The sequence below is a fragment of the Gobio gobio genome, assembly GCF_949357685.1.
Source record: "Gobio gobio genome assembly, chromosome: 9".
In the NCBI taxonomy this organism is placed as follows: Eukaryota; Metazoa; Chordata; class Actinopteri; order Cypriniformes; family Gobionidae; genus Gobio; species Gobio gobio.
This window is the reverse complement of record NC_137115.1, coordinates 53,330,209-53,344,996: the sequence shown is the minus strand read 5'-3', so window position 1 is coordinate 53,344,996 and position 14,788 is coordinate 53,330,209. Positions and strand designations below refer to the sequence as shown.

Genomic DNA, 14,788 nt, shown 5'->3' with positions numbered 1-14,788 from the left:
GCTACTATTGTAGTCGCGATCATCTTCTTGATGCACCTTAACACACCTCTGGTGAAAGTCAACGACGCCCTGCTGAGCTTCTCCTTGCTACTGGGTTTGGTGATCACCTTCCTCAGCTCAATTGTGTTCCTTGGTGAGCCTCAGATGTGGTCGTGCATGACCAGCCAGGTGGCGTTGGCCGTAGGGTTTGCTCTAGTCCTCTCTTCATTAATGGGCAAATCGGCTCTGCTTATGCTCAGAGCCAGAGCCATAAAAGCTGTCAAAAATGCTACTAAGGCAGCCAAAGCAGCAGCAGCAGCCGCTGAGCAGAGTCCCGACACTGCAGTCATCGCCCCAGCTATTCCTCAGAAGAATGACGTGGACCCCATACATCCCAGGCACCAGAGGGCGATAATGATAGTGTGCACCCTGATCCAAGCAGTGGCTTGCACTGTGTGGCTGATTCTGATGCCTCCACACCCTGTAAAGAACACAGCTGCCCAGAACATCAAGATCATCCTGGAGTGCGACACCGGAAACATCATCTTCATCTGCTCCATCTTTGGTTATGACATGCTTTTGGCTCTGGTGGCCTTTGCCTTTGCTTCTGTGGCACGGAAGTTGGAAGACCACTTCAACGAGGGCAAGAGCGTGACCTTTGGCATGCTGGTGTTTTTCATCGTGTGGATCTCCTTCGTGCCCGCCTACCTGAGCACGCGGGGGAAATTCATGGTGGCGGTACAAATCTTCGCAATCTTGGCGTCCAGCTTTGGGCTGCTCGCGTGCGTCTTCATCCCCAAGTGCTATGTGCTGCTTGTCAAACCGGAGAGGAACAAAGAGGAGATGATGATTCCTCGAGCCAAATCACGCGACATAGCCGCAGCGCACGCCAGCACCAGCAGCTCCGCTAATGGGACCACTGTGTCCACTGTGTCTCTAGACGACTGAAGCCATTCCCTATGATCTACTGTGTCACTCTGAATGTAGAAGGCTTATCAGGGCTCGACATTAACGCTTGTCCGCTCGTCCAGGGTTTTTTGATGGGACAAGTGAAAGAGAATTTTACTTGTCCGACTGGACAAGTAGCCTGATTAAAACGTCAATAACAACAAAGTAACTAGGGAATCACCAAAACATGAACATTTTATTACATTTAGTGTAAGTGCCGATTAATAGCAGGCAGGGCTCTCAAGTCTCACGCATTGGGTGTGAGACACACGCATTTCAACCCGTTCACACGCTCACACGCCACACCTTGTATTTCTCATGCAGAGAAATTTACAGGATAATGTCCACCAAGTTACGCCGCTATTAAGAGGAATCAAGTGAGTTTCCACATAGCGTTCAGAAGGCCCTGCCACGCACCAGCCAATCAAATAAAAAATATAGCTACCGAACAGCCAATCAGAAAATAGCATTGCTGTATCCGGGTGAGATTTAGATATTCCCGCAACAACAACGTTTACATTCTGCCACCTACTGGTGGTTTAGTTTAATGTTTTCTTTCCAACATTTCTTATTTGTATATTCAAAAATATTTAAAACAATCTCATAACATTTTTCAGTGTAAATTATTTAATTTGATTGGCAACAGCCCTACAGTGTCTTATTCTAATTTAATTTATAGATCAAATTTAAGAATATAAAATGAAAGCTGAAGCATAGCCTATATTTAATAAGATTATATCAAAGATATGCAGATTTAAATATGTTAAAGCTGATTGAACACTGGTGAGAATATTGCTTCAGAATAAATTATATTTACAACACATTAAATTCTGAAAATATATATATATTCCAAATTATTATGGATGATTAATTTGCCTCTTCCCTGACATCTTTGAAATAGAGAAATGCAAGAATTAATACTATGCACACACACACAGAAATGTTGAATTAAATTAAAAAAAATATTATTTATTTATTTATACAAATTAGTGTCATTTTTCAGATCAGAACCTCTTCCCCACCCAAACCCCTGCTGCCGTCGCCAAAATCTCACTCTGAACTGAAACTTGAGAGCCCTGTAGCAGGTAATATATAATGTGTAAAGTACTGACGGTAACAAGGTTGTGCTTTTGAGGCTCGAGGAGAAAAAAGAGCGCAGCACACACAAAGAAACTCGGTTAACATTCTGCCAAAATGTAGAGTTTTTATATTTATAACATATGATACAGTTAAGCAACATCACACGACCAAGAATGCTACTATCATGCCTGAAAATATGACACTGATTTCATACAACAGTTCTTCTACAATAAGTAGTTAATGGGGTGTAACGGTACACAAAACTGACGGTTCGGTACGGCAGTTTCACAAAATTGCTTTTTCCTTATTCTTATTAAACAGTGGTTTACTGAAAGAAATTGCGTCTGTCCTTAAATGAATTCAATTATAACTCAAAGTTTCTTAAAGATAATGCTGTAAACTATATAGGGAGCCCTTACTTACACATTACTGTAATATTAAAGCACAGAGCCTAAACTATTTGCATAAATTCAGTTGCTATTTAGTTTTAGATATAATAATCAACACTCAAATAACACATTGTATGCAAACATATAAACTTCACATTAGGCAATAACTTCTAAATCTAATTATAAAATAGTTTTTTCTCCAATTCGTTGTTGAAATATAATCATTTATACGCAGTGTGTCATTTTCATGACAGATTTATTTAAACATACATTAAATAAACAAGACATCACTAACAGGTTCAGTAGAATATAATGAATATAACGGCTAATATAGGTCATATATTTAGTGAAAGAGTTGATTTCTCTAGTGAACTCAAAGCTGTGACACTGAATGACTCCTGAGGTAAATGATGCTGCGTGACGTTGTTTACAAGCTGTTTTATTGACGTCTTTCCACCGTTAAAACACTGATTGAGCGATTACACCACATATGATGCGTTTCAGTAAGTTGTAATATATCCTCAACATACCTTAAGATATTAATTAATGTTTATTCTTTAGGAAGAGATGATAGCGTTCACTTGCGCGCCGTGCCGCCACTTGAACTGACGCGCCTATACAGCGATCGCCACATTAAAGAGCGTCAAAACGGCATTTATCGTTTGAATATCATGATAAAATGGACTGAATACTTAATATGTTCATGTGGGAACTCGGATTGAAGTGTGTCCCGCTCTTAAAACAAGCCGACTGTTAACTGTTAAAAGCCGCGTTTCCACCTCAGGAACTTTCCCCAGGAACTAGGGACTTTGGGGTGGTACTCTGTGTGTTTCGACCAAAGGAACTGGGGTCTAAATAAAGTTCTGGGTAAAGATTTTCCCCTCAAAACCATAGAAATACATAATAAAGGCTAGATGTCTTACTGCGGAGTCTCTAACTTCATCACCGGCAGCCATTTTGTCACAGGCAAGCTTTCTGCCGGGCTCTGTGGTGCCTGATGTAAGGCGAGTGATCTGCACAAACACAAATACTCTCATCTCGCTGAAATCATGACGGATTTATAAAAGGTTTGGTTTCTTACAAACGTTATTAACGTAGCTATAATTCTGGATGCTTGAACAAATTATGAATAATTTTTCATAAGTATGCAGTGTCATAACTACATCTCTGACCTTTATAACAAACCAGAAAATCGGTAGAAAATTGAGTAAGTTATGGTTATTTAAAAAGTACATGCACCATTAAAACACAATGTTACGAGTGAGCGAGCCGACTGTGACAAGATGGCCGCCAGGTGCGGACGTCGACCTCCATTGGCCAGCAGCGTGGACGAGACATCTAGCCTTTATTATGTACATCTATGCTCAAAACGGCCCTGCTCAAGGTAGTACTTTTTCAAAGTTCAGGAACTTTCGGGGGTGGGACTTGGGCGCTGAACATGCTGATTGGTTGAGCTCACGCTGCATTTTATTTCAACCTAAAAGTCTGTTGCGGTGCGGGCAGTAAGAGTTGTTTACTATTCGAATCAACAATGGAGTTTAAAAAATACGACAGATGGACCGATGACGAGGTTCAGGCTCGATTAAGTTTATTTGCGGAGGACGAAATCCAGTGGGCTCTGGAAAGTCGCGCGCAGTCCTACGTCACCGGACTAATCTTCACAGTACTTTAGACCACTGACAGCAGCAGGTCTGAGGGAAAAAGAGTTCTTGGGACAAATTGTTCCAGGTAATTTTTGGTGGAAACGGGGCTAAAAATTGCATTCGGAACCGTACCAGAAGCCCTGTACCAAAACGGTTCGGTACGAATACGTGTACCGTTACACCCCCAGTAGTATATATATTAAGTCTCTTACATTTTAGACAAAATATTGACTGTCTATTTCAGCAAACTGTTCCAAACAAACATCACAGCAGAACCATAGCGCATCTAAAAGCAACACTCAGCCACTTTGATTAATAAATGATTCAGTTTTTTGAACAAATCGGTTGAGTCAAAGATTCAATGACTCGATCATTCGTGAATGAATTAGATGAATGACTCAATGACTCCAATAAACCAATGGTGGTTTAGTTTCATGTTTAAAAGTATAATTTTTCCCCCAACATTTCTTATTTGTACATTCAAAAAAATATTTCAAACAATCTCATAACATTATTTAATGCAGTTGTAATTTTTCAGTGTGAATGATTTTTGATTGGTAACATAGTGACTTATTATTCTTATTTAATTTATCTAATTTCATTTATTTCAAATGTAAGAATTTTAAATGAAAAATTAAGCATACATTTAGCAGCATTAGGGGGGGAAAATGCCATTTATAAAGGTAAAAAAGCCCCTAGGGTAAATATCACAAATATGCAGATATTAATATGTCAAAGCTGAGGATAAATTATATTTATACTGTTTTTTCCGGACAAGCAACTTTTTTTACTTGACCCAAACACATGACAAGGCGTAATGTTGAGCCCTGCTTATTATATTGGCCATATTTTAGGATTTAAAATATAAATTTAGATCTAAGACAGAATAGGAATAACAGTAAAGGACTTTTAAGGGAGATAGCTTACCAGTATCATGCTTACCATACTATATGATGTCTGTGTATGAAGCAATTGACTTTTTATGACCATTTTTGCCATCTTTATCCCCAAGGAGGCTTTATTTATTTATTTAAACTGCAAAATGTTTACCTGCTAAATGAGGTACAGTGCTTTGCTCTGCAGTTTTAATATCTGACTGTGTGTTTGCTGTCAAGTCAATATAATTCCCATGTTTTCATCTGACATCATAAAGCTGGGGAAGATCATTTTTGGAGCATAGTTTAAATAAATGAAACCTTAAAAAGTTAAAGAGCTGATGCTCAACCAACTATAGACGAGGAGCAAACAAAAAGTCAAAATATCAAACTTTAGAAGAAAGGCACAGCACTCATAATACATAAATGAAAACATTATGCATAAATACATTTAATTTAATAATACATGTGAAACCTGTCTCTTTTGATGAGAGGGCATTTTGAGAGTTACAGTTTTCATAACCTACACTAATTATATTTCAAATGGTCAGGGAACATTGAAAATAGGCAAATAAAGGGAAAACAAGACAAACATTTCCTCATGATATGACCATTTAAACGAGCAGGAGTTTGCACTCAGGGATGTTTTTATGACTAGTGTAGCTTAGCTGTTCAAATTACATTAAAAAATGCATTGATTACATCATAAGAAAATAATTACTTATCTTTTCAGAGCCAAATGTTAGTCTTAAAAGCATGGAAACGCAGGAGTAAATGTAATGCTGATGTCTGCCAGCAGGTGGAAGCAGTGAATGCTCATAAACTGAGAGAGATGACATGAATTAATCCGTCCTAGATGTTCTCAGTTATTATATAAAATAACTATTGTAATAGTTTTGCTAACATACAATGAAGTATATTTTTGTGAGAAATCTGTAAACTATGCTGTTAATTTATTCAAATGTAGATTAGACTGGGTGTGTTTTAGATCTAAATGGGAGGCATCATACACAAATTGCATCTAATGTGAACTGTAGCTATACTTCATTTTTAACAGGACTCCACTGAGATCTTCACTGCGTCACGCACATTTATGTATTGCTTTGTCTTTATCTTATTCATAAAATAAAGGTGCAATAAACTACCAATGTTCTGTTTCAATATGGCCTACTCATTTTTTCAGTTACTGACTTCTTTAGTAATTTGGCGATTAGACTAAGGGGACCAGATTTCTGAAATGGAAACCGGGGACATTTCCTATTTGAGTGGTCAAAATATCACTAAAAATGTTAAACGGGCACAATATATATTTTAATGTTTTTTTTTTGTGTGGTCGTTGGGCTCCCTGTATTATTATTACCAATAATAATTATTATAATTTAGTTTGATTATTACGATGAATGAAAACAATTAATAGCAGCAATTGTAAATCATAAGCCATTCAAAACAATATTATAATGTGACTTTACAAAAACACATTACACAAATAAAACATAAATATATGATGAAATTATGAATAAAACTATTCAACAATTATAATCGTATTTAAAGGGGTGGTAAACCACGATTTCACTATTCTAACTTTAGCTAGCGTGTAATGTTGCTGTTTGAGCATAAACAACATCTGCAAAGTTACAACGTTCAAAGTTTAAAGCAAAGGGAGATATTTGCTTTTAAAGAAATCAATTTCTAAGAACTACAGCAAACGGCCGCTAGGCGACTACACACATTCCTCCAGGGTTGGTGACATCACCAGGCTCAATATTTACATAAACCCCTCCTCCGAGAATATTAAATAAGGGGGGGTGAGGCCATTTTGTATCGCGGCGCTGTTGTGGTATAGTTAGGCTGGAGTGTTGTTGCCGCGATGCCAAGGAAACGCTGTTATTTTCATCCGGATTGCAGGTCTGTCTGGGGTACTTGCTCTGTTCAGCCTTCCTTGGGACGGGGGTGCGTTGCAGAGCGTTTAACATGCAACATGTTATATGCACATGTGTGTTTGAGTCAGCGGGGAATCAGGCGCGCGCAGGGCTCCCTGCATCCACCGTCTTCGCGATTTCAATGCCAGATTTGCACAACGTCAGCTGCGTGAAAAAAACACTGCCGGTGCGTGGATGCACGACGCGCGCTGCACATTTCACGGAGGACAACACAAACTTCCACAAACTTCGCGAGTTCAATACAGGATTTGCACAACGGCTTGTCCTGAAAGCTGGATTTACAAACAGAAGCTGTTTACGGGCCACAACCTGCAAGTCTGATTTATTTTTCATCGATGTGTTTTCCTGTAATAGGTTGTAGCAAGGAAGTAAACAGATGACAACGCTGTTCTGCAAACCAGTCTGTTAAATGCTCATTCATACTTAACGTTATCCGACGAACACCTAACGTTACAAACACTAACGTTAAAATCTCAACAGCGAACCTGGCATTAGTGTAAATGATTCTTTGATTAGAGCTTTTATGTATTGTTTATCTACAGGCATGCTAAACATGGTTCTGTGTGTGATTTGGCTAACTAACTAGTTAAAGCCAGTGCTTAGTGTTTGTTTTGGGTTAGTTCTTGCGACAGATATTTGGCTATAATCGTTCTAAAAATACAAAAGTTAAAGTGCCATTCAGTAGCGATCACTATAGATCCGCAGTCTTTACTCTTGAGGACTGAACAGGTTCTGCTCGATCATCTTCACTCAAATGTTCTGGGTCTGATTCGGGCTCAGATTGGTATGGTTTTATTGATGCCGTTGTTTCTAACACTGACCAAAGCACAGCCTCCAGGTAAGGGGCGTGGCGTTTCCGACGTGCACTAGGCGTTTAGCGAATCACAACACACTGGGCCAGCTAACCAATCTGAGCCCACTGCGTATTTTTGAGGGACTGGCTTCATACATCCCGGAAAGCATCAGACCGTTTTACAAGGAGGGACAGAGCAGTGTAGAATAAAGGTCAAATATATGAAAAATAATGCAATTTTTTTTAAAACGAAGCATGAACACGTTACAGTGCACCCCACAAACACAGTCAAGCCTTCAAAACAATGTGTTTTACCACCCCTTTAATACTTTAATTTTCACAAGTTTATACTGTATAAATTACTTTTAACTTCAAATGTTTTGTTAAGTTTGTGCTTGAAAATAACTTTAATTGGTCTTGTTATTTTGCAGTTTAGGCTTATTTTTGAAAAACGGGGACGTTTACTGCATGGTCACCCTAGATTAAACCTTCTACAGACAATTTTAGATCTGTTAACTCGATTTGATTATCTAACTTTTCTTTGTTCAGAAATGTAAATAAGGAGTCATTCATAAATCGTTCTTCCAAAAGCGTTTTTGTCTTACCCTGTTTCACTATGGTAAGCCTATTATAAGTGTTTTAGAACTGTCGGGGTGGTTTACGCGGGAAATTGCGTATTTACGTGATCGCTTGTGCGTGGGTGGCTCGTCATATCCGTAAACAGAGAAAATTTACAGCTATTTTGTCATATATTTGAATGGGGAATCCTGAAATTTCATTAACTACTTACCAAACTTATAATTAAATAACATGTTTCAAACCAGCAACAAAATCTGACATGAACTGTCTCATAAATGTTGCTTTTTACCATCAAAAAAGCGTTAAAAGCTCATTTTTACAGGCTAGTTTAGCCACTGCGCATGCGCATTCCTAAACGCGAGTCTCAGGTTTCTATGGGAACCGGAGTTTCTAACGGCAGCTGCGGTGACGCAATGACATTACCAATCAGCGACTGGCTCTTTTATTTAAAAGGCAGGAGATATTCCGCCATATTGCGTAGCAGTTTCTCCCATTCATAAGTAATAGGGCATGAGTGAATCGTCTTTCTATATCTATACTCTTTGACATGGAGCAGTTAAATCTGCAATCTCCAGATAATCACCCACTTTAAACAAACGCAGAATAGAGGAGTGTCTGCTGGAGAAAACAGAACAAGACAGAGCTCGTGATAAAACAAGAATCACTATTGACTTGAGATTTGGGATTTGAAATGTAAAAGTGAAGCAGAGATGACTTATATTACTCAACAGGTGAGTAAGGTGTTATATTGAACAGATAATTTGCCATATTTAGTTCTCTAACAGATTGTATTGTAAAGCATGTATGTATCTATTGAGAAGGCTCGTATTCATCCGCACAGTCACGCAGTGCCGAAGCACAACCAAAACAATGTTCTTCCGCGAAATTTGTGCCGTTTTTTTAACCGCTGGCCAAACTAATGTCTAAAATAATATATACACAGCAGAATAAAAAGTCTTCAAAAATATGACTGAACATTTAAAACATATAGTGGGGTCTAAAAGTCTGAGACCACGTAAAGAAACAAACAAACAAATAGAAAAGTTTAAGAAAAATAAACAAATACTTGGCTATATGAACACTATATCATTTTGAATGCAGAAAAATGATCAGTGAATCATTTGACTCGAACATCGAACATTTTTATTTTCCTTTATCAAATTAGAAAATTAGCAAACTACAAGCTTTTTCATAGTAGTGTCAGATATTTGTATCCAATTGTGATTAAATAAAAAACAAAAAGTATGAACAATATTTACAATGGTGTGTCAGAGAGAAGGAGTTTGTAGTTCATTTGATGCCACTCTAGTCTAGATGCCTAGTGGAGTGATGATATTTTTCTATAATTGGACGTGTAACAACACACCCTCAGCGAGGAATAGCCCAGAGTGCTTGAGGAAGACTTTTGTAGTCTATGTGTGTGTGTGTGTGTGTGTGTGTGTGTGTGTGTGTGTGTGTGTGTGCCTGGGTAACTGTGGTTGTGATGTAAACATAATGCTTAAATATGGTCTTGACAGAAAGGCCAAGTGGCCATTCAACTCTGGACTGACCACTGATAACACTGAGTAGTGATAAAAGCAAACCGGCCAGCCTGTCAAGGTATGATTTTAATAATTCATCAGGTCTTTGTGAACAACTCATTAAAGGGGTGAGATTAATAATGGATGCAATCCAATGGGAAGTGTTGGGATGCATGCGCATGCTACTATTTTGGAGGGTGGCATTCATGTCAGGGGTTGCCCTTCAGTTCACGGTGAATCTGTGGGGTTTCTTCTTGAGCTGTATACCCATAAGGGTGGTGTGTGGGGGGGTTGAACCATCCCAAAGGAGGTCAAAACTAAAAGGTTGAGGTGTGTGTTCTGAGATCTTACTTGCTAAACATTTTTCAGTTGTATTTTTGTACACATCACAAGTCTCAAAACATGATTTGATTGGGATATGAGACATTTTATTTCACATTAACGATATAGATATTTTGTGTTATTTTATCTCATTTCTGTTATTAAAAAAATAATAAAGAGAGAAGCAAATTGCAAACAATAGGACAAGTACAATATAACAACACATATACGTGTTTCAGGTACAATAGGTTTATTTAACATGTAGTTAGAATTAGTGCAGAAATTTAATAATTAAATGTAAAAATAAAATATTGCATAATTTTCACTGTATGAATTAAATAATATATTCTTATTAAAGGTACACTTAATCAAGAGCGGTAAGTCTTAATTTTTTTGTTTGATTCACATTAAAGGGTACAGTTTCTGCCAGTCTCATGTTAATCTTGAGTATCACTCAAAAAAAAAATCTTGTCTAAACATAAGATTTATGTATTTTAATTGCATATAAATTTTCCATGCATTTGGATTACATAATTTTAACATAAACAAATTAATACATTTAACGTGATTCTTATATGTAAGTCATACATAAATGTAACGGGTAAGATTTATGTAATTGTATTGATAAACTGAATGTGATTCATATATGCCAGTTTTATGTAAATGAAACAGCTAAGATTTATGTAAAAGTGCACAGAAAAACGCCCATGTTAAATTAACACTTCGTAGTGTTCATGTGTGTGCTCACTACGGGGTTAAAGTACAATTGAAGCAGTGTTAAAGTTAATGAGATAATGGAGTGATGATTGAGCATTAATGATGAACACCTGATAATAATGAGCAGAATCACTGACGGAAAGAGAAACACAAGAACTACAACTGACTTCAGCCACAGCCTTAGATAAAATCAACTGAAGATAAAAGAAGACATTAAATCTGAAGATCTCAGCAGATGAGGATTAAACAACTCCAAAAACAGAATTACCTCATCAATATATGCAGATCTTCGTTTCTGCGAGCCGCAGGGTTTAACTTGAAATGGAATCATCATGATAAAAACTGCCTAAAATGACAGAAACCATCTTTAGGAAACAATTATTTGAAGTGTAATTTAATTGTTTAGTGAGTCTCACGTCCATTGTAATACATGGAGGGGTGGGGTTTATGAGCTATACTGGGACCAATCACCAGGGGGCGATCGAGAGTGCTGCAGGCTACATTTTGGTAGCTGTTGTTAAAAAACCCTCTCTAATCTCAAGGGCACCTTTGTTATATTTTATAATGCCAGATAAAAATAAATTCAATAGCCATCCATCAAGCTCAAGTACTTTACCAAGAAGATCATCGTCAACAGATTGTTCATCAACTGCTCAGAGGTTCTGAGAGATTTGCATTATGTCTAAGAGTGTTGTATTTGAATGTTTTCCAGGTGTGCAAAATATCTAGACAAAATGGAGGCAGATCGAGATAGGACAGATGACACTGACAGATGTCGCAGAAGTTCAAAATTGCCCTACAGGTGAGTAGAAACAAGCCTTTCGATGAATCATGATCAGATCTAACATCTGCTGCTGTGAATATTGTTGAGCAAACTCTCACATTATGATGCTTCAGGCTCAGATGCATTAAAGCAATCTGCATTCCTGACATTTTTCTTTTTGGGATGCTTTCATTACACCGAGAGACCGATGAGCAGAGCTGATTAGTACATTCATTGCTGTCATGGTAGATTAGTGTTTAAAAAGAGTCCAGCAGGAGGAGCTGCCCAGTGATGGTCACTTTCACTCGCTCTTCTCTCTGTGATGTGATGTGATTTGACTGCTGGATGGCAGTCATTTCACTCCATTCTCTCTCTCTTTGAGAGAAACTGACAGAACTAATACTTTTACATTAAGCAGCTACACATCATATTGAATTACTGAAGCTGTAGAACAGGGTGACAACATTATAAATGGAAGAAAAAGAGAAAAGAGGAAAAACGCACATACTGTCACTTTAGTTTATCGGCTTGTGAATCACGTATTGACTTACAAACCAATAATAAGTTAATTAATGTCTTAAATAAAAAAAATAAACACGTTGCACATTTAAAATATGCACACATTCACATTGCAGTGGTCTTGTTCATGTACTTTAAAGGACACATTCAACTATTGAAATAAAGGTTTTAATGCTTTTCATTTATTGAAAATAAAATAAAACCTCAAGTAACTACATAAACCATTTAAATTCAACAAAAATTATAACTTTTATATCCTTCTGGGACCCAGGAATAGACTTGTCCACTGTAGTGGACGTTATATTTTAGTGAATTTCTCTGACATCATACATGTCACATGTCACAGTCTGGATGTCCTGTAAAGAGCAAATATTTGGACGTTTCACCAGGACAACAACTTCTTGGTCTTTAAAAACGGCTGCCATTAATGTTTAGCACTCTTATGGAAATATGATAATATTTTGTAATTATAATTTAAATCGGATTCATTTTCAAATTGTTTGTTATGAATCAACATCTCAGGAAAATTATATGGGGTTTCTAATCAAAATATGACATTCTGTTACAAAACAGGGCATTGATTTCATAAATGTCCACTATAGAGGACAAATCAGGCATTTTGGAGACAGAAGTGAATAGGGAAGGAATATTCCTATGAAATATTAGATATTGTTATGAAAATGTTTCCAATTATTACTCCCATTATAAAATTTATTTTTTCCTTACATGTTGCACCAAGAACACATTAATATGCAAATTAGATGCAGTGTATAGATACATTGTATTGAATGGGAAAATCCAAGTATGGCCATTTTACCCACATATTGCATAAAGTAAAATGGTATATCAATGTATTACATTATATCTTTTTCATAACATAGTTCAGAATCATCTTTAAACAAAGTTTGTTTAAAACAAACCCTGAAACCTAAAAATTGATTGGTGAATTAAAAATAAATCCCATTGTTTTTGCCTATTCATGCAATTTCATGTCATTTTATTTTTGACTGAAATTAATCCTGGTGTCAACTACAGAGGACATATCATAACATACACGCTAAAAAATGCTGGGTTAAAAATAACCCAAATTGGGTTGAAAATGGACTAACCCAACAATTGGTTTGTTTTAAGCAAACATTTAACCCAACCGCTGGGTTAAAACAACCCAATTGCTGGGTTAGTCCATTTTTCAAACCAACTTGGGTTATTTTAAACCCAGCATTATTTAGTGTATGAATAAAATATACTTTTTCAAAAATGTTTCCCCCCCCCCCCCATTTGTTTCTTATGCTCTAAACAATGTTATGACATAAAAAATGACTAAATTCAAAAAACTTTTTCTGGGTCCCAGGAGGATATAATTTACCATGATCCAAGCATGTATCTAAAAAAAAAAAAAAAAATAGGCTGAATTATGTTAACTTAAAAAGAGCATGTACACTTCATTAAAATTCCTCTGATGAACATTAAGCTATTACACTGAAACCATGTGAGCGTATAGGACATTAGTGAGTGGCCAACTGCAAAGTAACACGGTTTTATTTACTCACCAAATGTTAGTTTTGGACCCTGTGTGAAAGTGAGAAATGGTGCAGAATGAATGTAAAAGTGTGTGTGGAAAGCACTGGAGCCTGCGAACAGCTGCTCTGTCTGGTTTTGAATGGCGTACTGGAGTAATTAGACACCAGATTGTCAGGAAAGCTTTGCTACACAGTGGCTGAGAAGAATCTGTTTACCATTCTAGAATGGAAGGGCAGGGCTTTGGGCATTTGTGTACACGTCTTATTCCTTGCTCCTTTATCTCGGCTGCCTCCTCATGTGCACTAATTTTGGAAACTGCTGTGTTTTTTCTGCTCTGCATATCCACTAGAGATAAAGCCGTTCCCTCGGCTCCTTTAGATAAGAGGCAGTCATCATTCCATTATCCCCCCCACACCCTTTTTCATTTTAATCTTCACCCTTCACAACTGAAATAAAATCGCTTGGCTGAATGAGAGCCCTTGGGACCAAGACAATTATGATTGAAGCTCTCCTGGCTATGACTCAATGTTATTTGGCTTGATGAATTATATCAGACTGAGTGACCTATTCGACCCCCACTCGCACAGTGAAAGCACAGCATGTTAAAGAGAAGAACACGACCGTCATTTCAATGCCAAACTGTCATAAGTGTAGAGTCCAGGGACAGACCATAGAAAGATTTCAACACTCATTTTGTCCTTTTCAATCTGGAAGATTTTCTATTCAGCATCACTTCATTGAAACTTCAGTCAAAGATCTAGCCGCTGATCCTGATTCAGTCTTTATCCTTTTTTTCTTTCTTTTCATAATCATGACTCAAGTTATTTCTCACTCATCATCTTTCATTCCCTCTATCCTGTTATATTTCACCGTCTCCACTCTCTTCTCTCTCAGCATTGCTTAATTTCCTCTCGCATTCATTACAATGTAAGAGTGATGCATAGATTTACTCTTAGTAACATCGATATGAGACCATACTGTAGCCATCTGTTCTGTGCAGGATTGTACGTTTAACTAGAATCTAAAGTTTGTAAACAAACTTTGATGTTGGCTTGAGAAAGCCCTGACTGTGAAGCGGGACTCGAAGTCGGGTCGCCTTGTCAGGGCTCGAAATTAAGCTTGTTCACGTGCTTGTCCTTCGGACAAGTAAATCTGTCATCCACTTGTCCGAGTAAAAAATGTGCTTGTCTGGAAAAAAAAA

General features: G+C 37.4%; 1 protein-coding gene across 1 annotated transcript in view; it reads left to right on the top strand.

The window, feature by feature from the left end:
• Window positions 1-927, top strand: part of vmn2r1 (vomeronasal 2, receptor 1) — a gene marked incomplete at both ends in the record, with an annotated part of 10,641 nt that extends 9,714 nt beyond the window's left edge. The window contains one exon of the mRNA XM_079826174.1: window positions 1-927. This exon is cut by the window's left edge and continues 143 nt beyond it. Within this exon, the coding sequence (XP_079682300.1) occupies window positions 1-927 (927 nt within the window).
• Between the last annotated feature and the right edge of the window lie 13,861 nt (window positions 928-14,788).